We start from the raw sequence: 25,699 nt of genomic DNA on the forward strand, positions 1-25,699 counted from the left end.
GTTGCAATAAATTCAAGCCACGCTGTCATCGCTGACTTTGATGGCTCGTTATTTGCGGCAATGTCCTCGACTGGATCCGTCGACGTGTCCGCGGCAATCGAAGTCGGTACATCTCACTTTTATCGCGGGAAAAATCAATGGTCGGTAACGGTTTGCCAAGACATTCGCGAACTACATCGGTGATTCCGGAGGAAGGGTTACATTTCGATGGGCGAATCGAAGAAGTGACTCCGAACCACAAAATAATGGTAAAAGTTTTATATTGTTTCACTAAAAACAATTTTCATAGGTAGAGAGCACATTCTAATCGAGGATCATTAAGGATTTTAGGAAGTTCGAGGAAGAAACCGGAGAATCGAGTAATAGAAAATTATGAAAATTACGGGCTTTTCGCGGTCGGATGCCTGTTTCGAAACATTGTGTGCGACGATTCCGACTTGTTAGATCCACGGACCAAGCATTATTTACCACGACGAAGGAGAGACATGCGCCGGTATCCGCGGAGAATGCAAATTACCGACTACCATAAAGGAGGGTATGATGTGTGCACTGGTTGCTCGTAATGCTCGACGTGCACAGCATGCACGTGCAAGTTCTCTACGATTTACGATCCGAGAATTAGACACAATAGGAACGACCGGCTCGCGTCTAATAATCGAGTTACAACCATACTTGGCGACCGATTAATGCCTACTGGCTCGGTTACATTGCCAGAATTTACAAGTTCCACGTTCGGTAAGGTCTCAGAACATTTATCTCGGGCCATCGTTAAACCGTTTTTACTCTCCGAAAACCTCGACAGCCCCTCGAGATAGGCCTTCCTTGTACCCATTGACCTCGAGACGTCCACGGTAGAGAGATCTTGTCGCGTCGTTTCGCAGGGTTACGTCCTAGGAAATCCTGTATCGGGAAATTAGTTGGGTCCGCCAACGAGAGATTAGACGGGTTTTTGCATCGAAATACGAACTAATCCGATGTGTTCTTCGTAGGTATGTGTTTGTATATCGACGATTCTATTGACTTATCCAGTGGAGAATTTCATCGTGACCAGATGCTGCTGTTTCCGTGAATGGAGAACGCCGCAGGCACGTGCGTCGATTGCCCGGCAATTCGCGGTGGTATCTAGGAATTGCTGAAGCAACACACCAGTGATCACCATCGATCGTGGACATTGAAGTCATTCGAAGCCGCGTGATCACGCTTTCCAATGACATATTCGTTAATTAACGCGTAGGCCAACGCGCGAATCACCGACCGGCAAGTTCGACATTACGAGTCGAGAGGAAAAAACAGTGGCGGCTCGTCGCAATCGCGCGAACATTAAAACGGGCACCGTCAAAAGCGGCGAGTCACCTGTAATTACAGGCCACCGCAATTCCATCTTTGTCCGCGCTACTTCGGCGAATTTATACGCGATTATCTGCCGTTCGCCAGCCTCTCTCGGTTACCCTTGACCGACCAAAATTCCATCGGCCGGGATTCAATTTATATAGAGCAACGTCAGGGTACTTATTTGCTCTCGTTCTCTCGACAGGTTCCACTGTCATCGACGTACGTTCGCAAACCAGAGCGAGCTTTCAGTAATAGCTACCGAAAAAATAAATTAATTATATGGCCCTTGCTGCCAATCCGGATGTCTCGATTAAAGTTCAGATGTTCGAGGTCCTAGAACGTACATCATGTGGGCGCGTTGCCTGGAGGCGAAACTAGCGGGTATGTAAGTTTGAAGCTGTATATTCTCGCCAGGTTTCATTCAAACACGTTTTTGTTCGTTCGTTCCAGCTTAAACTATAGTTTCACGACAACTTCTGCGTTCCCCGATCGTCCCGCGATTTTCGGTGTACAGCTCCGGTCGGTACGAATCGATCGATGTTATGCAAGAACCTCCTTGCGGATGAGGATTATGCAACGGTGACCAAGTTGAGCGGGAACAATTATATCTGCAATATTTTTCGTATCAATCGATTAAATTACCCGCCCGAAATCGACGTTGAACGAAAACGCGTGTAAATACTACCACATAGATTCCCTGAGGTCGCGTTCGGATTAGAATGGGATTAGCGGTAGCTTTTGTTCTGGCAGGAAATCTCGACGGTGAATCATCGCGTCACCTGGCTGCTATTAATGCTCGTCTATTTATAGGATGAAAAGAAAACCGACGTTCTTGGAAATACTTCGTTCCCGTGTATGGGAAATCTCGGATTCGCGCGGTGTTCACACCGAATATGTAACGAAACGCGAGGTTTCGTGCATGATTCTACACGGGACAAACGATCACTCTGTGTTTCGACTGATCTGCGGTATTTATTTCGCACGTTGTTAAAATTAATACAGAATGACAGAAGTATTTACAGGAGATTTTGATAGCTATATGCGCGACTGTTCTAACCGTAATTAATCTCGATATTGATAACATTACAGCGATAACGTAATAGCAGTAATAATAATAATAATAATAATAAAATAATAATAATAATAACTGTAAGAGTAATTGTAATGATAATAGTAGTAGTAGTAGTAGTAGTAGTAGCAACGGTAGTAGTAGCAGTAGTAGTAGTAATAGTAGTACTAATAATAATAATAATAATGATAATAATAATGATGATAATGATAATGATGATGATGATGATGATGATGATGATGATGATAATGATAATGATGATAGTTGAATAAGTCGGAGAGCAGGGCGTGTCCGAGTAACAGGGAGATACGGCATGCTCCTCCGCGAGACCTGTATGAACGAAAGAAACGGCAAAGAAAAGGAAAAACGCGAACGCAAAATAATTAAATATAATATCGGACAGAGAGTAGACGGTAATAAATAACGACGAATTGGCCTCGAGGAACGGTTGAACAAACTCTCTCGGATACACGCCCTTCTCTACCCTGGTAGCAAAACTATATTACAGGTCTCTATGAGTTCCTTTGATTCTCGGAGGCATTCATTAATTCACACGACTCACGCGACTCACGCACCCGTTTCTCGATTTTCACGTTCGTTGTTCATTCGTTCGTTTTGCACACATCATTCAAACAGGATATGGTTCGTTCAAAACGTCTCTTCCGCGCTTTTATCATCGTGCGTCTACGGGTGACTCCGTGTGCGTCTCAGAATTCCAACGGACGAGTGCATGTAACAATGTTCCCGGTTTGATGCTCGTTAACGGTCCCTCGATCCACGAGGTGAAACACCGCGAACGGTAGCTGCGATTTTTGTGCGTGTGAGCTTCTCGAAAGTTTGCCGCGGAACAAGTTCCAAGCTTTATTTGTTTCAACCGTGCGCAATTGAAAGTTCGAATCTTTTATTCGGCATCGACGCGCGATTCGTCGTTTCGATCGTCCGCTCGTTTCTTCTCTTCCGAATCGATTCGTTTCGATGCAACGGACTCGAGCGGGTGAAGATTACGGAGAAACGAACGAATTCGTGAGGAGTTCGACGAGCAACGTATATGACTAGCATTCACGAAGCGCTCCCTTCGACCACCGAAGTTGGCACTTCACAAGAAATTTAAGCGTTCCCATTATCTTTTCGGCTATGCTTCGCGACACATACGTTCGCGAAACTGATATAACAATCTCTCCCACCCTTCCCCCACCCCCATCACTCTTTTTCCCCCGCTCGTTCTTTATATATATTTATATTATATATAAATTATTATCATTATATTATTGTTATTCACGCGCATATACGTACATATATAATATGTTCATATATGTACATGTATGAATGTACCTATATTTGATTTACAGGACGAAAAAGATCCCGACTTTGTTCGACGAGTGAGCAATTGTAGCAGTTCAAGATTCGTCTGCGGATGTGTTTCTCATTGGTGATATTTTCTAGATGTACGTTTACCGGCAGTAGAATCGGCGCATATTTCAGACGCGTCGAAAGGCAGTAAATAGATTTTAGGTGCATAGACGATGAAAACAAAAACGGTAAAAAGTTTCAAAGTTTTAAAGAACCGTTCGATGGTGTGTAATCGCGTTATCCAGCGCCGATAGGACTCGCGATGTCTAATTAATCTCCCGAACGAGATCGTATCGAACCAACGAGAACAATTGGAGACGCCTAACGCTAGTTTAGGCTCTCAATTTCGATCGACGCCACGATTTGTAAAAATCTCTTCGTAAACTATAGATAAGGCACTGCAGCAATAAGGCGAATATCGAAGAGGCTTTCTCTGCTCGTTCGTCGAGTTTTTCTAATAATTGTATCGCGTCACTCGGTCCGCGTACCTTCTTCCATCGTGCGACCGATAGATTGTTCTAAGATTCCGCGACGTGTATTTCCACGGTACAGACACGGTGGGGCAAGTGAGAAAAATAGAACTAGGCACTACGCTTACTGTAAAGGCACCGAAGTTAGATTTCCGCATGATTCGCCGCGCGAACCTCCGAGGCGGTTTTTCGTTATTTCTATCGCGACGATCAGCTCGAACGATCGATCGATCGATCGATGATATGGCTAGTTCGACGAATTGACTGGTCGGCAGAACGGACCCGCGTATTAACGCGAGCCCGGCAGATAATTATCCCGAGCAAACGATCGACACTACTGGGGAATTCCGAATAGAGTCTGACATATGTCCGACATTTTCCACTTACGTAATAATCGCGAGGTTCGAACCCCTGGGTCGATCGTTTGCGGTATACACCGACATTCGTTTCGCGAGCGACTCGATGTAACGCGCGTTATAACTCGCTTTGCTTTTTCTTCAGGTCGAGAGGACGGCGGTCAGTCTATCGTTAATGGCCGACAATGCCAGACTATGCGTCTCGGTCTCTATCGTTCGATCATTCAAACCCCTTTCATCCCGAACTCAATCTCCCTCTTATTTACAATGTGGAATCTAGCATTCGTTCTTCCGTTAGTATACGAGAAATCCGTCTGAAACTCGACGCGTGGGCAACAACGCCCGTTTACTTGTCGTTGTTCTCCTCTATCGTCGTAGAATCTCGGTTTTCCGAATATGTACAACACGCGTCTCGAATGATCGGCATTCTTCTCGCAACCCATCCACGTATTTACACCTGTTTTCTGGCACACCGAACAATATATATACACATATAAACATATAATTCCGGTCGTGCCATACCGATTTTTCGTAACGCGTACCATCCAACTATACTGTACACCGTAAAATATTATAATATGTACAACGAGACACCGCGGTTGTCTGGACGATCGCGGACTCGGGACTCCAGGCCCGCTGATGACCGAGGCTGCTTCGATGAAACCGATTCCGGTCAAGAATCAGAGATCAGACGTTAGATCTACGAGGCTCCGTGGACCTGAAATCGTCTGATTCGTGCCTGCACCGATTCGCACTGTACTTCGCTGTACCTGGTGTACCTTCCAGCCCGGACAGGTTCGCGGATCACCACCAAGTTGCCACCCCTTTCGCGAAGCGCTTCCAAACCAGTCTTTCCGTGGATCGTCGGGGGGCTCGAGAGTTTCGGGATCTTTGCGCTCGAGGTTTCGGACGTGAATCGGCTGAGTGCCTTGCTCACAACCCCGTTGCACTCTCTCGGCCACACCCTGGCATGGTGCTGTTGATGATGCCTTTGGTCCCACCTGTCCGACGAGGATTCCGTCGCCGCGAAAGGAAAACTGGCCCTACCCTGACTCTTCCCGAACATCAGAAAGTCCAGGGAATCGTCCGAATAGATGCTGCTTCGATCGCTCGAGCTGTCCGTCGAGATTTCCGACACGGTGTCGCTGCCGCTGTCGCTGCAGTGCTGCTCCTCGCCTAGAATGAACACAGGCGTGCATTTGAACACTTCCCCAGCGGGCATTGTGTGCGTCGCCGTTGCCCTTCTTTGCGTGACGGTCGTCGCGTTACTCGCGACGTTCGCACCCACGGCGGAGGCAGGCTCGATTATCACAATTTCCGTTCCGGAAAACTTCTGCGCCAACGAGTCCATGTTCCTCTTGAAAGTGTCCCTACGGTCGGGGCTCAAACCGAATCGAATAGGCTTCGCCGATAACTTTGACTTGGAGTACAGGTTTTCGGTGTGCGAGGAGACGGCTCGCGTCGATTTCGTCTCCATGCCTTGGCAAACGTTCGGGTTCGAAGACCTTTGGGTGTGTTTGTCCGAGTCGTTTTTCGGTGTCGACGACATTGTGGCTGGCTGTTCCGTTGTCGTGCCAACGGATTTCGCGAATGATTTTGAATCCCGTGAAGGCGACGACGTCGTTGTTTTTATCGTCGTTGTTTCGTTCGCAGACTGATCCAACATCGGGCAGGTGATCGTGGAGAGATCTGGTTGAGGGTCGTCGAACATGCTGAACCACGAGTGTTGGAGGCACTCCGTGACGGTTAGACGTTCGCTTAAAGAAACAGAGAGATGCGATCAATGAACCATCCTGTGCGTCGTCTTATAGTATCATACGGCTCAGGAAGTGTCGGATTTAGGAAACCAGCAGGACAAAGGATGTTCTATCTTCTTGTGTCTGGAGTGTATCTTCGTCGGTCATAGGTATTCGCGTATCGGGCGAAACGTCAGGAATCGTAAAGCAACGGTTCTTGGATCTTCTGTCTTCGGTGAACGGATCGACTGGTTACATAACGGGCGAGGACAAAATAGAACGATTAGGAAGAAACGCGCGACCGGAGGTAACGAGGACAACGACCAGGATGGAAAACAACACAAATGGCGTAAAGGCGAAAGGAAGAATGAAGGGGAGAGGAGGATACAACGCGGGTACTCGGGACGATAACGCGATCACCGCGCCAGTAACGAGATAAGCCAGACATTGCGGTAGAAGGCCGAGGATATTCCGGATGGGGACTTCCTCCCAGCTGTCCGACTGGTCGACGATAAGGAAATCTACGAGTTTTTCAGCGGAACTCGTTCCATACGCCAACGTATCTCTTCCCGTTCCGAAGAAAGTCGTCGCGAGCTGGAATGTCGATCGTTACGCTTCCACGTACGGCCAACGTTCTCCACCGATGCAGGAAGTTGGACGATCGGGTTTCGAGAGTTCGTACCCATCGGGGACGGGTATATCGCGCGACACTCGAAACGTTAGAGTTGACTTCGACAGAACGTACGCACGAGTCACGAGTTTTCCACGGGGTACGCTGTCTCCGATTCATATATACCACGAAATAAATCCTCCCCTCTTTCTTCGTCGACTACCACCGCCCGATAGGATACCAACGCGAACCGTCGCGGTCAAGTATTGTCGGAAGGGTAACGGGTACTAGGAATTCCGGCACTGGCTAAAATAATACCTTCGAAGAAGCATGGAGCGGACCTACTAGGAACGTTTACCGCTTACCTCGAAGCGAAAGAAGATAGGTTACGGATAGGCGCGAAGGCAACGCGTTGGATCTCGGGAACGTTGTTAGTTAGGTCGCGTACGTTGGCATTATTTAGCTTCTAGGAACGAAAGTAATCCGTCGCGTTGTATCGCGGACGCATCGTTGGATCGCGCGACATTCCAACGACGACGATGCACAAGAGCCCCGGTCGCGACCGTTACACGTTTTCCGTGTCGAATGCGATCGGGCGCAACGAAATGGAGAGATCGGATGACTTACTTTGGATCCTTGACCATCAGCTTGCGCATCAGATCCCGTGCCTCCTCGGACACATCTTCGAACAGGTCGTCGGGAAAGTCCAGTCTACATCGACTGATGTTGCAGAACGTTTCCTGCTTCGTGTCGCCACCGAACGGGGAGCATCCCGTTAACAGAACGTATAGCAGCACTCCGACGGACCACATGTCGGTTGCCAAGCTAATCGGTTCGTAGTTTAACACCTCCGGAGCTATAACCAACGCGATTGATCCGATTTAAGGAAAAGTTTTAGCACGATCGATCACACGATCTGTGTTCGTCATCATCGACTCACAGATGTATATCAATATATCTGGACCCCAAAGCCAGAGTGTGTTAAGTCATCATTTTTAAACTTTAAAGGAGAGCAAATTAAAGGTGCAAAGACATTGTAACTTTGGAATCGTTTGGGAAGAATTGAGCGAGAAACAATCACTACCTTCGAACTATTGAATTGATTTAAAACAAGTCTCTATATGTAGATATGGTGAACTTTGCATTAATTCTCCTATGTGGTGGACTTTACACTGTTTTAAAAAATATGAAGTTAACATCATTTGTAGACTATTATTTACCTATATTAAAAACTATACGATTTAGAGCGAAATAATTTTACGATCGGAAGGAGTGAAATATTTTGGTACAGAAAACATGTGAAATGTCATTTTTTAAAGAGTGGGGTTAATACACTCTGGCACTGGTGTCCAGATATACATATATATCTGTACTCACCAACATAATCCGGTGTTCCCAGAATCTCCCGTATGTCCGCACCGTGGCTAATGTACCGCGAGATGCCAAAGTCGCAAAGCTTCACGTCGCAATGTGGAAACTCACCGGTGAGGACGAGATTTTGAGGCTGCAAATGAACAAAAAAAAAAAAAAACAAACGTAACGTGAGAAACAAAACTCCTGGATAAAGAGGCTATCGTAACGATAAGAATTTCCTGGCTGCGCACAGAGCCTCTGGACGACGAAGGGAAACGTGTTCTCCGGGTGTGTAAAAGCAATCGGACGCAACACGGCGGTGGCAAGTAGCCGCGGTTCCGAGTGAACATGCATCGGTGCAGTTTTTTCCACGGGACGAGGGTTTCAACGATCATTACATGGCCCCGTGCCTACGCAAGATCCCACTTAATTAAACGTATTTAATATACGACGGTTCAAGAGGAGCGCGACGTGGCGCGACGCGTTCGTCACGCAATCGGGGCAATTAATCGTGCCGTGAGCAACTGAGCACATGTACCTGCATTTTTCTCTCCGCCGTATGTCTCTCCCATGCTCGGAGGAAGAGAGTTCGCGAACGGTTCGAAAAACTCTGGGGATGGTTCGCGCGTGATTGCGAAAATGTAATAAAACCGTCCGTCGACTTTGCTCTCCCCCTAGCGAGTCATCTCCATGGATGATCAGCGATCGCTTCAATTAGCGGGACGCGAACACGAGCGAAGACTCGACGAAAAATTGATGCCATTATCGTCCCGCTCGCATTAGGATAATTATCCCGTACGTTGACGACGAATACGCAGAATAGATTGAAAACACGTGCTCGTATCTACATGTATATACAGTGAACCCTCGATGAATGCGACACGAGCAATCACGTTATTCCCACCACTGGGGGATTGCTTATTTGGAACCAATCAAAATAGAGTAAATAGGAGTTAAATAGATACTCGGCTTCAGACAAAAAACAAATTTATGAGGGGCTGAAAATCTTTCCCTAAATGTACTTAGTCGAGATTGCCGAATGTTTCTTTAATTTTTTCCGATAATTTTTATCCAAAGACAGATTGGAAGATCCATTGAACAAGGGGGAACAGAGGCGTGGTTGTAGGAATCGTGGCGTGTAGGCTCGTTCCGCTCGTGAATTCAGTTTGCGCGTTACGTTTCGTTATACCGAGTTACGAGTCGAACGTGACCGGACTGCATTGTAAGACGCTCGACATACGACGAGTAACGCGCGATTCAAAAGTGCTCCTGTAACGTTCCCAGGTTGTGGAACGTTTTGTTCGTGACCCGTTTCTCCTTTCCAAAACTCGTCCCCGGTTGGTTCAACCTCGTCCAGCGAGTCCTACGGAAACGCCACCGAAACCTTCGTGGGCTGTTGCCCCCCGTCGTGACGTTTCACCCGTTTTTAGACCTTTCAATGTTTTTTACGAGTACGGGTCAAGGATAAATTGATCTGTCGCGAGGCGCATGTTCGATCGTTTCGACTTTCGAGCTTCGAACACGCCCTCGACGGTATTGCCCGTCTTCGACGATTACCGGAAGTTGTACAATAAGGAACAAAGACATTTCCATAATTACCCATTACGAAGTTCGTACGTCAGCGGCCGTTTCACGGATGTTCCTCGATCCTCGACGCGAACGATGTAGGCGTCGGGATCGATTACAGAGAAAATTATTACGACGCGAGTACGCGCGTGGATCACCTTGGCAAATAAGATAGCTCGTTTCCTCATTGGTTAGGTGAATATTAAACGCGTCTTGCCGGTTGGATCGATTCGCGAGAAATGAACATTTTTGGCATGTCTGTTGGAACGGTCGCCTTTTCACGGGGTGAACGATCGATGGAATCTTTGACCGAGGAATCGTCCCGGCTAGACCGAACGTCTCGATCAATGATCTCACGCGTAATATATACACGTATAGGTACTTATCCACGATTCGTGCGGCTAGGAAAGTGTAACGGGTGATCCTGTTCCCGGAGCACGGTTTGTCGGATGTCGCCGTTTAACGTGGAGCGCATGCAAAAACTGCAGGAAGGACGTAAGCCATTAAATCAGGGTTGCTGGTATGCTCGAGTTCTCGAAATAAGAACGTTCCTCTGGGGTAATTCTCACGATACCACGCGCGCGCATCCGACCGGCGATTCGACCTCGCGAAAAAGTAGTTCCTACGGGGACAAAAATTTACACCTCGTAACGGGGTGCTGGCTAAAAAGTTCTGAAATTTCCAGGCGGACAAACACTTCGGTGACGGTGGGTGATAATTAGACTGCGGATTTTTATGGAAAATAACATTTTCTAAAGTAATTTATATATTTTGTATATTATTTGCCTTTTATTGTATTTCACAGTGGTCTATGGGCTATAAATACGTAAAATCGACAGTCTAGTAATTATAAATACTTTTTCACGTTGTCAATACACCCTTCAATCTGCGTTTCCGTGGCATGCACCGTGAACGTGTAGCTCGACGGCAGAAAAGACAACGTGAAAATGGCTACCCCGTAGTTAGAAGGCAGAACGGTTTTTCGCCAACGGACAACAAATTTATGAGGATCCGTCTCTCGCGTTCATTGAAACTTCCGGCGGTTGAGCGAAGGGGGAAGCGACCCTATGGTATACGCGCTGGCAGACGCGAGAGCGTGCAAGTGTACGTGCGTGTGAAGCGTCAGCGTGAACGTGGACGGGTGCGGCATGAATGTAATAAAGTTCTGGGGAACGACCGAGGGAATAGCGAACGAGCTCGAGATTCATGGTACGCGAAAGCGTGCCGCTATTGATTCGACTTGACCCATCGACAAACCAGTAGATATTAAAAAAAAAATCAACATAATCGCTAATCCTTGTGTTTTTTGTAATAAATCAATCGATTTCTAGAATAACTTTCGTCGGTGTTATTACTAGACAGTGGATTTTATGCATTTATGGTCCATAGGACTCTGTGAATAAAAGACCAAACTTTCATTGGATCCAATGAGTTTTCTATTTTAGTCTGAACCCAATAAGATACTTAACCCTCATCTGTCCCTCATTTTCCCAACTTAATTTGTCTCTCGGCGTCAAATTGACCCAGTGGTAAAGATTAATACAATGAAGTGATAAATAGTTAAACTTGTAAATTCTTTGAAATAAAATTCACGAAGCCTCAGCTAAATTTACCTACAGATGACGGAACAAGGACGGAAGAGGGTTAAGAGGAAAAATAAACTTCTACATTTGCACCTGTCTTTATAGATTACCTTAGGAAATGTTATTTTGCATAAAAATCCGCAGTCTAGTTATTACTTTAACCCTTATGTCTCACTTTTCCACGAACATCGATACCGTTTTTCGTTGACTCGTTTCGCGCTCCGCAGGATACGGCGACGAAAGAAACCGCACCACGGCTTCTGCGCTTCGGACAGCTCCACTATCCCATTAACAGGCCAATGAATCGATTTCATCTCGAGCCCGCCGCGTCAGTGTCTGTCTAACGAACGAACGAGCAGCAGACGCGTGCATCGATGGAGGGAACGCGAGCCACTGACCACGGCTGAAATGGAATTCTCGGTACGAGCCTGATGCTTCAACTGTCAAGGCTGACCGAGAGTTCATTGATGATTCTCTCCCTTTCTCTCCCGGAGGTCGATCGCCTCCATTCCCTACAAAATCCGCTAAAAAACGTGCGTCCGCGCGCGAGAAGATACTGTATGCAAGAAGAAAAATAAGACGAACGTACCACGAGGGTCGTTGACGGCAATTTAGATATCTCGTTATTATAGCGTGTCTGTCGTACCGAGAAACCGTTTCCAACCGGTCATTTTCCCGACGATGACATTCCGTGAGTACCAACACGCTCGATCAACCGACACGATTGGGAACCGCGTATTTGAATGGGTAATCATTTTTGTTGTGCAGCAATGTAAATTCATACTGTAAGCGATTTTTGTTTAGTAAGGTGGATTTGATGAAGAGGTCCCCAGGTGTAACGCTGACTGTTTAATTAGGTTTAACACAATGCTAGAGTCTGAAATTCTAAAGCCAATGATATTTGTTTCAACCGCATATGGCCATTAGTTTATCAAATATTTAATGTTCAGTGCCGAGGAACCTTCCAACACTCATCGAGAATTTACTGTAGCTCCCGAAAAAGAAAGCTATTTTTTAACGTTGCGAATCCGACTGTGGATCATTGGCACGGCGCTGCCCGGCGCCGGAAACGTCGTGGACATCGTCCAAAGAGGCTCCGATTGGAACGGGGCCAAAGAATTCGCTGCATTTTTCCATTCATAACCGCGAAGATCTATATTTGGGTCAGTCATGTAGCGCGAATTCGTGGCACGAGGATATTTTAAGACCAGCCGGATCGGAGCGCCTCTCGAGAGTCCCGTCTGGCGAGACTTGGACGGGCACGAAGACGACGATGGGAAAAGTATCTATCGACGTCTCGAAAAGCGAGATCTTGAACGGTGAAATTGGAAACGTGCGAAAATTATGAAATAATATTCATTATTTCGATCGATTGAGGCAATGTGGTTACACACGATTTTCAGTGTAAGCAGCCACTGTAAACGCGCAGAGTAGCCTACCTTTTACCTGGTTGCCGTTTCATCGAATCGTTTCGCGCATCTAGAACGCGGTATTATCTTATCGGTTGGAAAACAAGCCGATAATTCCGACGGGTGCTTAATCGTCGTTGGTATCGGGACAGAAGAGCCGATAAGACCGAGCAAAGTACGTAGGTACGTCGCGGCGGTTTAACGCGTGAAAGGTAATTTTATTGCGTTCACTGGCAATTTGAAATTGCGTCTGCTCGTGGGTAATTCGATTCTTTTACGATTCGACGGCTCGTAGACGCGAATTTAATAACTCCCCGTCTCGAAGCCTCCGCGTAGTCGAGCGCGCGTACCTGGTAACCTGCATCTCCGCAAATTGCTATCAATTTGCGAAAGCCGGGTAATTAGGTTGCATAACCGCGATCATAATCCGAGCCGCGTTAAGAGGAATATAAAAAAAAAAAAAACAAAAAGAAAAAAGTAGGAGGAAGGCTGAAATACGCGACCCGACGCGTGTGTCGCAGAGGGAGTATTATTAATATGACTCGTTCGCCTTGGCTTACCCATATCGATCACTCCGATAATCGATAAACACCTATACGTACGACTATACATACTCGTATACCTACGCCCAGCCTGGCTGCCTGCCTACCTGCGTCGATCTCGGCGTCGCAAATTGCAAATCGACGCTATCGCCAAATAAGAAAAACGTCTTCTTGGTTGCAACGCGTGTGCACTGAACTTCGTGACGCGTGTACAAAAGCGCGCGGACTCATCTATCGCCTCGAAGATGCATCGATCCCATCGCGACGTTTAACGCAATTTAAACCTATTTACCGGCGAAATCGAGATTTATCGTTGGAAGAACCGATTATGCAAATCCGACGACGGTTCTTTTTCGTTCGAGTCGCAAATGAGACTCTTCGCCGTCGCGACCCGATTGGAATCCTTTCTAATTGAAAACGCAGGATGATCTAGCCTTCGCGATGCAGCCCACGACATCGGGTTTCCCTATGAAATTTCCACAGGATGGAAGCATTCATCGTTCTCCGATGTAAAAAGTTCAAAGGAGGGGACGACGACACCATCGAGCTATTCTCGACCGAATGTTTCTCGGCGAGACAAGACTCCCTCGAGGATGGTGGTACCGAAATAATTTAGTAGTCTGAAACGGAGTACATATCGGTAGAGTGTGTTTCGACGGGATTCCATCGCGATGACTCGTTTTCGGTCTGTTCTTCGCGTGTTCGTCTTCTGCGCACATGCTATGCCCAACCCAGTGTTATTTGTCCCTGTGCAAACAACGGTTCGTTGCCGTTCGAAACGAGCCCCGTGCGCGGAAAGACGCGTCCCCCTTTTCCGGGCTGCTGAGGAAAGCGTCGCCGCTTTCTACCAAACGGTTAAAATTTGCGAGAAAGTCGATTGACCAGGCGCAACAATGTAGACAGCACACGTTTTCTGGGAAAACGCCGTTCGAATTAATACCGTCTCTCGTAATTTCAGCTCGGTGTGCCACGTCGATGACGGGCGAAACGAATGGCACACAGGTGCGAAAATGGCTGTTAACGATGCGGATCGTATCGCGGCGGTCTCGATGGAGCGCGGAAATTTCGTGCTCGGCCCGAGTTTTGGCAAAGATCATCGTGTTACATGGATACTTTTACATAACAATTTAGGTCGTTTGCACCAACCGCGGCGCGGGAACACGTCGCGCCGCCGCCGAGAAACTGCCAGCTCTGCCTGAAATCGTCGTCGTTTCGTTGCCAACCAGTTCCTTTCTCTCCTCGATCTCCCCCCTACGTGTCTTGCAGAGTAGCAAAGCTGTTCTATATTTTCCCCCGCGTTTATTATCCACCATCCACGAAGGAACGTGTAGCTCGAGTGAACTCGCGAGCGCGCATGCGCGTCCTCGTGCCAATTCCGCTTAGAGATTTTTGCAGCTCACGAAGAAAAATTCAGATAAGCATTATTTGCGGGAACGACAATCTTTCAGCTCTTATCGAGTACTCCGTTGTTTTTAACGACCGCGAGATAAGAATCCGACCGCGATCCTACGTTCCGTCGTGCTCGCGAATTGGTTTTCGTTACGTCGCGTCGCGGAATATTCTGGCTTCCGTGGCTTACCTTGATGTCCAGATGGGCCACGTTCAGGGAGTGCAGGAACGCTATACCATCCAAAATCTGCTTCAATAATCTAGCGACTTGTCGCTCCTCTGGAACTTCGTCCCTGTCCAGTATCATTTGTAACTCACCACCAGGGGCCCTACCGAGGCAAAGGAGAAAAAAATAACATCGACGTTCTTATGTACCCTCGCGAGCAAACTTCTGATAGGGGAAAAAGTGACGCAAGGGAAAGGTCTATTACCACTTGATACATTTATTTCAAGTACTGAAATGAATGTTAAATCGAACGTTCATTTAACATAAATTTCAGTAATTCCCGATACCAAGCGGAGGAGGTCCTTACACCTACATTGTTTTTTCTACCAGAGGAAAATCCTCCTATCCTATTGAAATAAATTTACAAAGTGGTAGGAGGGTCTTACCTTTACATTGCTTTTTCCCCTAGAGGAAGCCGAGTTTGCTCGTCGGTGTGCCTACATCCGAACCGTTTGATAAATTTCCCATCGAGTCGCGAGTATAGAAACGAACATTTGCGCTCGCGAAACACAGCATAAGCTGTTCGAGAAAACGTCGCTTGGAATTCAGCGCGGCAGATAACGATTTCTCCGAACGATAAGAGTGGACTTACAATTCCAGAACCAAGACCATCTCAGCGTTCGTCTCGAACACCTGATGAAGGGACACCAGCCGAGAACAATTCGCCGCGGCATCCAGCACCGCGACCTCGTGAAGCGCTTCCGCCCTTAATTCCTGTGCCCTTCGTCTCTTTCGCAGGAATTTGGCGGCCCATTGTCTTCCGCTGGATCTTTCCCGACATCTCCTCACCGTTGCGTATTTGCCTCTGCGAACACAAGCGAACCAATCATAGTTTTACAGGCAACTGTACGGCGAACGAACATGTGTTCCTTGAATTATGTACACTGATGTGCAAACACAGCTTTCGATAGGGAAAAGGTGTTGCGGAGGGTGGGCCTTTTACCGATTGATAAATTTATTTCAAGCACCGAAATAAATGTTAAACCGAATGTTAATCTGGCATACGTTTCAATAGTTCCCGATACCAAATGGTAGGAGGCCTATTTCCCACGTCACTTTTTCCCCTAGTGGCATGAATTGAAATGTATACCACATTAACATTTTTTCCACTAGGGGAAAAAGTGACGTGGGGAAAAGGCCTCCTACTATTTGGTATCGAGAACTATTGAGATGTATGCCAAATTAACATTCGGTTTAACATTTACTTCAGAGCATGAAATAAATTTATCAAGTGGTAAAAGGCCCTTCCTCCTCGACACGTTTTCCCCTAGCGGAAGCCGAGTTTCCACGTTAGTGTACATACATATAATACTTGGTAAGACAATCAGCCACGATCCCGACAAGAGGCGCGTATTTTTCTCGGGGGACCGTGACGAAGTTACGCGTGGAATCACGTTCCGCGAGGAGGATTGCACGCGTAAGAGAAGCTTCACTTTCGCTCTTCCATTAACGACCGGACAACAGACACACACATACAGATTCATTTCTCGTGATTGTTTAATTACGTGGAAATTATGCCACCATGCGGACGGCGCACATTTGCAGCTTCAATTTTCCACTCGATAAATAACAAATGAGCTACATTGTTGCTAGTGTTTAACAACAATGCATCCATGATGATCCTCGATACCGGGAGCGCGCTCAACGATCGGAGTCGGTGCAGCTCGGTGTAATCCGATGATCTAAACAGCCTCTAGAAAGCGAAGTTGCGCCGCCGCGGCCAATGCTCCTCGCTGCCGACCGACTCTTTCGATTCCCGAGCTCGAACCGTAGGAACGAACAACGGTGAAAGCACACCAGCGCAAGGCTCGGCGCCGCCGATCTTACACGGAGCTGCTCGTTTCTTTCGAGCGGGCATAGACGGCCGTTTTCATTTGTTTCATTTTGTTTAGCTGGACCGATTCATCGCCGCGTCACTACAAACGATCAACGGACACGATCAACGGACCCTCGATTTCACAGGACAGCTCTTTTGGGATGAAGAAAAAAAGACGAAACTGTCGGATTACGAAGGACAGATGTCGTCATTAACGAGTATTGTTCGAAGGTCGGTGCACCCCACGGAGTCGTCTCGATCGAGTCCTGTACGAGCAACATTCCAAGCGAATACTTCCGATCGGAAAGCATGCTGCGCGTCGCTTTAATTATCGGCGGTCATAAAATTGCTAACGACCGCGTCGAGAGTTTGTGGTCGGGAAAGTTTTACGGTCCCGGTCGCAGAAGTGAGATCATCGATGCAATTATCGATGGCATTAGCCTGGATCGGTCGGTCGGCTTGGTCTCTTGCTCGGGGAGACCCAGCCCCCCATCCAGCAAAAACTTGCGCGATACCAACGATGATAAAGTTTGTACAGTTCGCGTGCGCTCCGGCTTAGAGATTTTTCTGGCTCGGCCGGCTTCGACCCGCAACGTTCTGGGTTGGTATCGCCGTCCCGGACACTTTTCTGCCGATAAACTGGTTGCAAGATCGACGTCGCGGAACGGCTTACTCGTGTCCCACGAACGAGAATCTCGAGCCTCGTCTCCGTCGTACCGTGTGCAACAACAGCCGTGGCAGCTCGTCCAGGTACAGTGGACTCTAATTATATTGCCACTAAACATATTGCCACGCGAGGCACTTCCCCTTCAGGCGTATTTTCGATGCATACACCGGTGCACCAGCATGATCCAGCTTTTGTGCAGACGTCGAGGCTATGACGATAGAATTTAGCATGGAGGGGGCTCCGAACTCATTGCCATTTTACTCCCCTACAACCCTGAACATGGCAATATAGTTAGAGTCCACTGTATGTACACACAGTCGGTCACAAAAATATTGGGACACCTTATATTTTTGTGACCGACTGTAGGTTGGCAAATGCCGATACAAGTCAACTGATCATGGACAGACCTCTATCTGTGTTAACTGCGTTCTAATGACCAAACTGTTACAACAGCAGACCTATCCGATGATAGGATGGATCCTAATGATCCATTCCTAGGCGAAATGGTACCTATACATATACCACGCAACCCCTTTCATGGTACACTGAATAAATCTTCGTCGACGACGCACCAGTGGTGGAAAGAAGATCGTTTCGAGGGGAAGATCGGTGCGTCGAACGAGTAACGATATTGCGCGCGCTGTCAAGGGGAAATGCAATCGTTTTCACGGAACGAAAAATCACTATAATTGCGGGTTTCTTGGGTAATTCTTCGACTTTCGTTTAACCGAGGGTTTTAATTTCGCGAGCGACGTCGTGAAGCGCATCGCCGCGACAATAATAACATCGCAATCGTTGTCGCCGTACTATCGAATTTACAGTTGCGCCATTAGACAGGGGGAAGATTGCGAACGTTCGTTCCGGGAACATTTCTTGCCCCTCGATCCATTCCGATGGCTTCTCCACTTGTCGTACGATTCGTTGAACTCGATTTGGTGAACACTTCGGGAAACGATTTATCGATAAGCATTTCGGTAGGGACAGTTACGACGGTGCCGCGTGGAATGCGAATCTCGAAGCAAAGGAAAAAGCTCGATGCTCGTTTACGTAACCGTGGCAAACGTTAGGAAACAAGTTCAGAAGTCGAGGAAGTGAACGCAGCCGGCCATGTGCGCTCACTCGTTCGCTCGCGCGTCGTGGCTGCATTACCTATGCACGTGATCTCGATTTCCCTGCTCGAGTTCAGGTCGAACTCCCACGCTCCGTTGTTGTTGCCGCCGCGTATGCACGATTCTCGTAAAGATCGCGCGTTCACCGAACAAATCGCATCCAATATGCAGCCTAATTTGTCTTGGAAATGCGATGCAGCCCTCCCCCGTCTGTCTTTCTATTGCGTATGAACTAGTGTTGCGTCGACTCGCTCCATCGATATTCCACCTAGCTAGAATTTTTGTTCCTAAGCGGCTCGTGCCAGGACGACCAGGACAAGAGGTTGTGTTCACGTGCAGCATCGTATCGACCGCAAGAAATTGAACTTGTGGTTTTTCGTTGCCACGAAACAGCATCTGCGAGAGTTCTGTGTTCGTTACGCTGCGCGGTGAATTCCCTGGAATAACGAAGGGACAGCTGCCCTGCAGCCAACAGCTGCCGCGATGAAAAACGAGGCTGAACCTTGTACGCGATCGTTACAAGCAGTCCTGATTTTAATTAATTGATAAAGAAAATATTAGACGTTTCGAAAAAAAAAAGAATTAAAAAAAAACGTCACCTGGATCGGGCCAGCGTCTCTCGAACTGCGATTCGCAGAGGAGAGAGACCAAAGAAACTTTCGCGTATACATGTACACGAGAGTGCCGTGACATTAATAGGGTCAGCGCGAGAATCGCTCGAGCGAGATTAATGTCCGACTTCGGTGCGTCGATAAGGCCTCGAGATGCGGTGAATTTTAAGTAGCCGTCCGCGTCCGATGGTAAACGGCGAGGGCGCACGTTCAAGAAAACGAACCTGATACGAGCTGGCTTCTAACGAGTAGTCAGGTGTACCCGTCTGAATGCTCATCGTTCCCGGATTTCTCCGCGAAATGCAAAACCTTCTGGAAGGGCACGATTCGAGTTAATTCAGCTAGCGAATCTAATACCGATCTTGAATGAAAATTTTACTATCAATCAACCACATATTCGTGGATACACGAGTACTACGACAATCTGTTGCGCGACGCTACACCCTCGACGTCAAATAAGGATTGCAATTTCTACCAGCCACGGAAAGGAGAGGCGATGCTCGATAGAAACCGAGTCTGATCGGACGGGTTCCGACGAGAAATCGCGAGAGTCGGACGTTCTCCGGGGCTCTGCGCTTCGGATTTCTCCGGGAAAATGCAAAGCAGCCGGTCGAAGTAAGTCGATAGGTGGGTACACGCGTCTCTCGATACTGCTAACGAGGCTTGGACTCTTCTCGTCGACGCGTCACATCGGTCCGCGTGTTCCCTGTTGGATGGGAAGACGAATCTTTGCAGGATAACGAACGTTTTTCCCAACGTTCGCATCATTAATAACCAGCTGGTAAGAGAAGCTTTTCGAGGAGGCCTAATCGCGAGCCGCGTGTCAAGACGATGCATTCGTAATTTTATGACGTTCTTCCGAGAAGAGACCGAAAGAACGAGTTATCGCGAAGGAAGCCAATGATGGCGAAGCGACGACCATGGCAACAACGGCGACACCGGAGAACCCAGGAGGCACGTTTAAAGATTCTACTGGCCACCGCAAAGCAAGGACCCAATTTTCCGCGCCAAGGGGCAAGTCGGAAGCCAGGTCGAAAGAGCAACCGATCGAAGAAGCGGTCGCCGCGTCGCGCTCGGTTTTCCAGGAGCCATCAACGTCGTGGTGAGCAGCGGTTCGGATTTACGAGCTCCTCGAATCCCAAGCTAAAGTTGTTGCTCGTGGTACCGCGCCTCGAAAGTGTACCGAGCAGCAGGAAACTGGACCGTTCCACGGTCGTGACTGTCTACTTAAAGAAACTCGTGGTAGCTTCCTGCTCTTCCATTCGTGCGACCGATATATTCGACGAAATTTGTGCGCCTACGAATCGATAGAAGGCCTGAAAAATAACGATCTGTTTGCGAGTTTGGGTTTTCAATCGAGGGGTCAAAGAGTATCGTCTCTCGACGCATACTTCGAGTTCTTCTTCAGCCAATTGAACTTTCATCGAATCACTTCGAGTAGAGGGATTGTCTACATAATAATTCAATGTGAGATAAAGTTTCGGTCGCGAAACTACAGTTCTAACCGAGGCTGAAGCCGGTAATCCTCCGAACTCTATAGAAAGTGTGCACTTTCACCGTGGTGTCTCGGGTGCGCGGATTTTAGTGACGACTGACGAGCAACGACGAAACGCCTAACCCAATCCTTGCGAGCTTGGGTCTTCTAACACGTTGAAATTGATACATTCCGAGACCGTCATAGGGGTGAATTTTACCATAACCTCTTTTACCATAATCGCCATCGTTTCAATCCTCCACCCAATCCAGGTGGTAGATGCTACACAGACTCGAACGAACAAAACCTTCTTTCCCGTTTGGCATAGCGGGTTCTGGTCGATCGTACGGCGAGATTCATATCGCGTGAACGTTTCGGTGGTCGAGCCTCCAAAATGGGAAGTCCCTCGTCTCTTCCCACGACCGGGGATTGACCGCGAACCTCGGAATGGCGTGTTACTTAAAACTACCGAGCGTAGACCCATTAAAACTGTATACGTAGCCTGGTACAAGATCAACGACCCAGGGTCAAGAGAAGAGGTAGGGAAGTAGTCGAGCAAAGAGCGTTAAGTGCTCGTTGCCCTCTAGTGTACCGTGGCGGACCAGGAAATCGGTACTAACACCGGGATCAGAGTCTAACGTCGTGGCAACACAACCTTGTTCATCCCCGTCGTCCTTTAAGGCATCCATTAGCTTCCTAACTACCGAGCACACCGGTCGGTCCGACGACCCCGGTTGTACACAGGACGACCAGTCCACGAGGAACCTTCGTCCGTCGCTTCTCGGGAGCTTGCCGTTTTTTATATCTCTTACTCTCTTCCGTCTTCTTCTGTCGCTTCTCCGTCTTCGTCCTCTCTCGTTCCATCGTGTCCCCGCCGTCCTCCAACCCCCGTTCGTTCCGATACCACCGTTCGAGGGTCATCGACATACGCGCTCGGAGACATTCTAACGCAACCGAACGTCGTTCCTCGGTTACCGCGGTTACGAGCATGGTCGCTGCACCTTGCACGATTTAATATCTTGCATTAGCTCATCGTTCTCCTTGTTACATTCGTCATTGAACACAGTTTATCGTTTATCTTTCGAACACGAATGTACCTTCGTTCCACCATCGAATCCAACACAGGGTTGATCAGGAAAATGTCGGGGGTTGTCCCTGAGAAGAGGAGGTTGCACAACGTTGTGTAATCGGCTAACGAGCCGCGAACGCAACTGGAACGAATTTCACCGCGCTGCTAACGCTGGCCTGTTGCAGTTGTTGCACAATAGGTATTTGCATTCGAGAGAGCACCGATGCAGCCGACTGGTCGGGTGGACGTCGTGGTCGGTGCAGCTACCCGCCGCTGCGTCTACGTATCTGCTAATTTCTTTAATTACCGACCGAGTTGAGCATAATTAATGCCGTCCAGAGGCAATGAGTCGCTTCGGTTTCCGTGTTACCTGCCCCGTAATGAGATAACCTGGGCATCGCGAGTGCTCCCCCGAGAATTAAGTGGCTCGCGAGGAATCGGATAAACTTTCGAGCTGCGAAACATCGTAGCCACCCGGAAACCTATAAAAATGTCCGAGGCCCGCCACGTCGATTAGACGCGACATTTTACGAGCGATCTCGCGTGTTTCGTACACGCGTTGTATAATTATGTATTCTCGAACGAGGGATGCAACATTCCCCCCGCTTCGTTCCGTGGTAAAAAAAGAAAAGGTTAACGCTACCGTGAGAAAATTGTTTTTCCTACCTTGCGAGAGATTCCAGAAGTTAAGTCACGTCAACGAAACCTGGAGAACTCTACTCGCCAGTGATTTTTATAGGTCCGAAACGTCTCGACGCAGTCGACGACCGATTCGTTTGCAGTTCCCGACCAATTACAGTAGCTATGTACGTTGGTACCTATCTATATCGTTTCACGATAACTAGGCTTTTTACCCTCTACACGCGTTTTACCCGCCGCGCAAATTACAGCTAATCTCTGACCGAGAGAAGCCAATTAAAGTAATGCCGATCATAAGAAATCCCAAGTAATCATCGGGGACCGAGCGTTTCGCGGAAGCTTCGAACGAAGAAGAATTCATACATATCCGCGGGACGCCACTCACGCGTTCTCTGGACTCGTATATGTGAGCATCAATTACTCGAAACGCGAGACAGTATCGCGCTGCTGCGTGTCTACGGTTCATAGGTGGCAGTGGCATGGAATAAACGAAGATTCGGCTCGCGCAGAGTGCAACGAGTTACAGCAACGGCTAACGGAAAGGCGTTATTGCAGCGGACGCTATTCGCGACCATTTCGTCGATTGCCGTTCGTTAACGCCATTGTGCCGGCCGTCTTGGACAAGCATCGCCGCGTACACGCGTTACATAATACCACACGCACTTGATACGGCTTGCGGCTGTCCAGGATGAACCGAGAAAAATCCAGTTAATATCGTATCGCGTGCTTGTCGCTGCCGTTTCAACTGTCGTCGACCAAGTGTGACTAGATACCACGGAAGAGGATGAGCTGTAGCGAAATAAAACGCGATGATGTGAATTTTTATTTCATTCTGGTCGCGACTACTTGTAAATATTTCTATGCAAGAGATCGCGGGGAAAAAGAGAAGACGAAGAGCTGGAGAAAAAAATTCCTACACCGTACATATTCAACTACGAATGATATTTTTCTGAAGCGAACTTGTTTTCTGTCCGGGACCAGAGTCTGACCCTTGGCCACGGTCTCTTTCCAGCTTTCGATACTTCATGGATGTCACGGGAGAACAAAGGATCTACGGGACGAGTTCTTAAGTAGGCATTTGGATTCCATGCCCCGAGGTTCAGGGTCGCGTTCAGGGGAATTCAGTTAGGATGATGTCTCGAGAACGTACCTTCGGAACATTTCGAAAAACCAACAAACGACGAATCAACATGAGAGCTATGACGATTCTGCTCACAGGTAGCACGGCGTTCGAGGCAGCAGGAGAACTTCTAGAATTTTTATCGTATCGACCGCATTCCCCTGGACCGCTTCGAATCGTTTCATTTGAAACCTCGTGCGGTCGACCGCCGTAACAACATTTATCCGTCTGCCCGAGGTGATCGTTACTGCGGCGACGAACACGAGCCAGGAAATTTTCCAAAGAATTACACGCTTCCTCGGGATCATGTAAAAATACGTCGTGTTTCTGTCTGATTCGATAACTTTGAATTAATTATGCAAACGCGTGGATTGCACAAGGACAACTACCGGTCGTGTCGGGTTGTTTGTGCATTAGGATACTTCATCGGTCTTCTAAGGCGGTGAGGCGGTGCTCAAAGGTCGTCGAGGATCTTGCAATTGTACAGTCGATAGTCGAAAGACGAGTGACCGTGGCTACCGTGTTCGCCGCGAGTTCCATCGAATCGTTTTCTCAGCAGGATTTCCACAATCCGTGCCACGAAACTTTCACGCGAATCAGTGAGTGGACTCCGACATCGTTCCTACTCCTCGTCGGCGAACCAACTGTATGATATTCAACCTCCTCCCAGAACGATTGCAAAACGAACCGATCCCGTTCCCCACGGCGTTGTTTTCCTCTCCTCTCGCAGCCACGGTTTGCGACTCTTGGTCAGGGACTTCTACCGAAACGTAAATACCAGTATTTTCGGTTGTACTTCGCTCTATATAATCCTATATAAGTCCTACACTTATAGAAATCGAAAAAATATCGGTATTTATTTCGATTTTCGGTAATATATCCATTTCGATATAGCTTTGATGGCATACTACCGGTATCAAAATCATACCGGTTTAAGTCCCTGCTCTTGGTAGCGATCGACTCTACGAAACCAGCCGAAGTAAAACGCGCGGATTTTGGCGGCGTTATCAAACCTTCGATCACGCTGGCCATCATTGGTGCTAACGGCTAACCTCCATGGCTGGTTAACCTTTCGAAAAGATGTACAGTACGTCGTAGTCCACGAGACGTTTAGGCGTAGTCGTAGAATTTGCAATCCAAATGAGAAGTACCGAGGTCAAGGAGCGAACGTTCGTTTCCCCAACGAAAAGTTATCGGCAACAACGTCCAAGATGCTTCTCGCGTACGACAGGGCTCGACACGAATATCTACGAACTACGAGAGAAATTCCGTCTGCGCGTTCCATGAGTTTCGGAGAATCGAACACGTTCCGTGTCGAGCACGGATGATGGCAAATCAGATTCGATCTACGTGCCAATATATGGAGAAATTTATTTTGATTTTTTTCCCATGCTAGCTTCTATACATATAGATAAGTACATATAATAAAATGAACCAAATATCAGTGTATACAATGTATAATATCTAAAACAAGCAGAGGTGAGTTTTACATATTTGCGCGTGCCAACAAAAATGTTTTCCCTGCCAAGCTTGGCAAACCTGCCACTTATTTACCATCCCTGGTGTACAGGTAGAAATACGGAAGGAGAAACAGAACTCAAAAAATCGTATCGCGAGACGGCGCGGCGCGCAAAAAAATTGCGAGGGAATATCGAACGAGCGTAATCGATTGTCTCGGTGGTCATCGGTTCGAGACCGTTTCGAATTCGTCGGTTGTTTCTTCGATGGTCCCGATTTAGCCACGGAACGACGCGAAACGCCAATAAAAGGACAGCTTGCTTTAATGCTCATCACGATCGAACGGAGAGACAGTCGTCGACTTCCAAATTTCGCGAGGAAGAAAAAAAACCGGGCGAGAGAAACGAAGGGGAAGAGAGGGGAGGTAGTTGGCGAGAGCACGAAACCGAACGAAAGCGAATAAAAAGGAGGAGGAAGCCCCGGGCAAAAAGGAGAGGAGAACACCCTTGGCGTCCTTCGTCGGTCGCCACAGTTTGCTGACCCGGTTCGAAAAGAGCAAAAATCGATCGTGATCCGAGAAGGACGAATACAAGGGATAGGGTGGGGATTGCTGTTCCGGCGAAAATCAAAGGACCGGCTGACCGAGCGCAGCGTGCATCCCGCGATGATTTCTCCGTTCTCCGTCCGTTATAAACGCTCGGAAGACTTTTGCCACAGACGAGATATAAGAATAGACCTAACATGC

At 47.9% G+C, this 25,699-nt stretch overlaps 1 protein-coding gene across 1 annotated transcript in view; it reads right to left on the reverse strand.

Annotated features, from left to right (window-relative positions):
• Positions 1-5,093: 5,093 nt before the first annotated feature.
• LOC107188551 (serine/threonine-protein kinase 17B-like) overlaps positions 5,094-25,699 on the reverse strand; it is a 43,420-nt gene continuing 22,814 nt past the window's right edge. Inside the window, exons 2-6 of the mRNA XM_015576856.1 lie at positions 15,584-15,796; positions 14,956-15,094; positions 8,301-8,427; positions 7,551-7,779; positions 5,094-6,334 (exon numbers count right to left, since the gene is read on the reverse strand). Coding sequence (XP_015432342.1) covers positions 5,278-6,334; positions 7,551-7,779; positions 8,301-8,427; positions 14,956-15,094; positions 15,584-15,796 — 1,765 coding nt within the window. The 3' untranslated portion in view covers positions 5,094-5,277. The remainder of the gene's footprint in view (positions 6,335-7,550; positions 7,780-8,300; positions 8,428-14,955; positions 15,095-15,583; positions 15,797-25,699) is intronic.

The sequence above is a fragment of the Dufourea novaeangliae genome, unplaced genomic scaffold, assembly GCF_001272555.1.
Source record: "Dufourea novaeangliae isolate 0120121106 unplaced genomic scaffold, ASM127255v1 scaffold133, whole genome shotgun sequence".
Lineage (NCBI taxonomy): Eukaryota > Metazoa > Arthropoda > Insecta > Hymenoptera > Halictidae > Dufourea > Dufourea novaeangliae.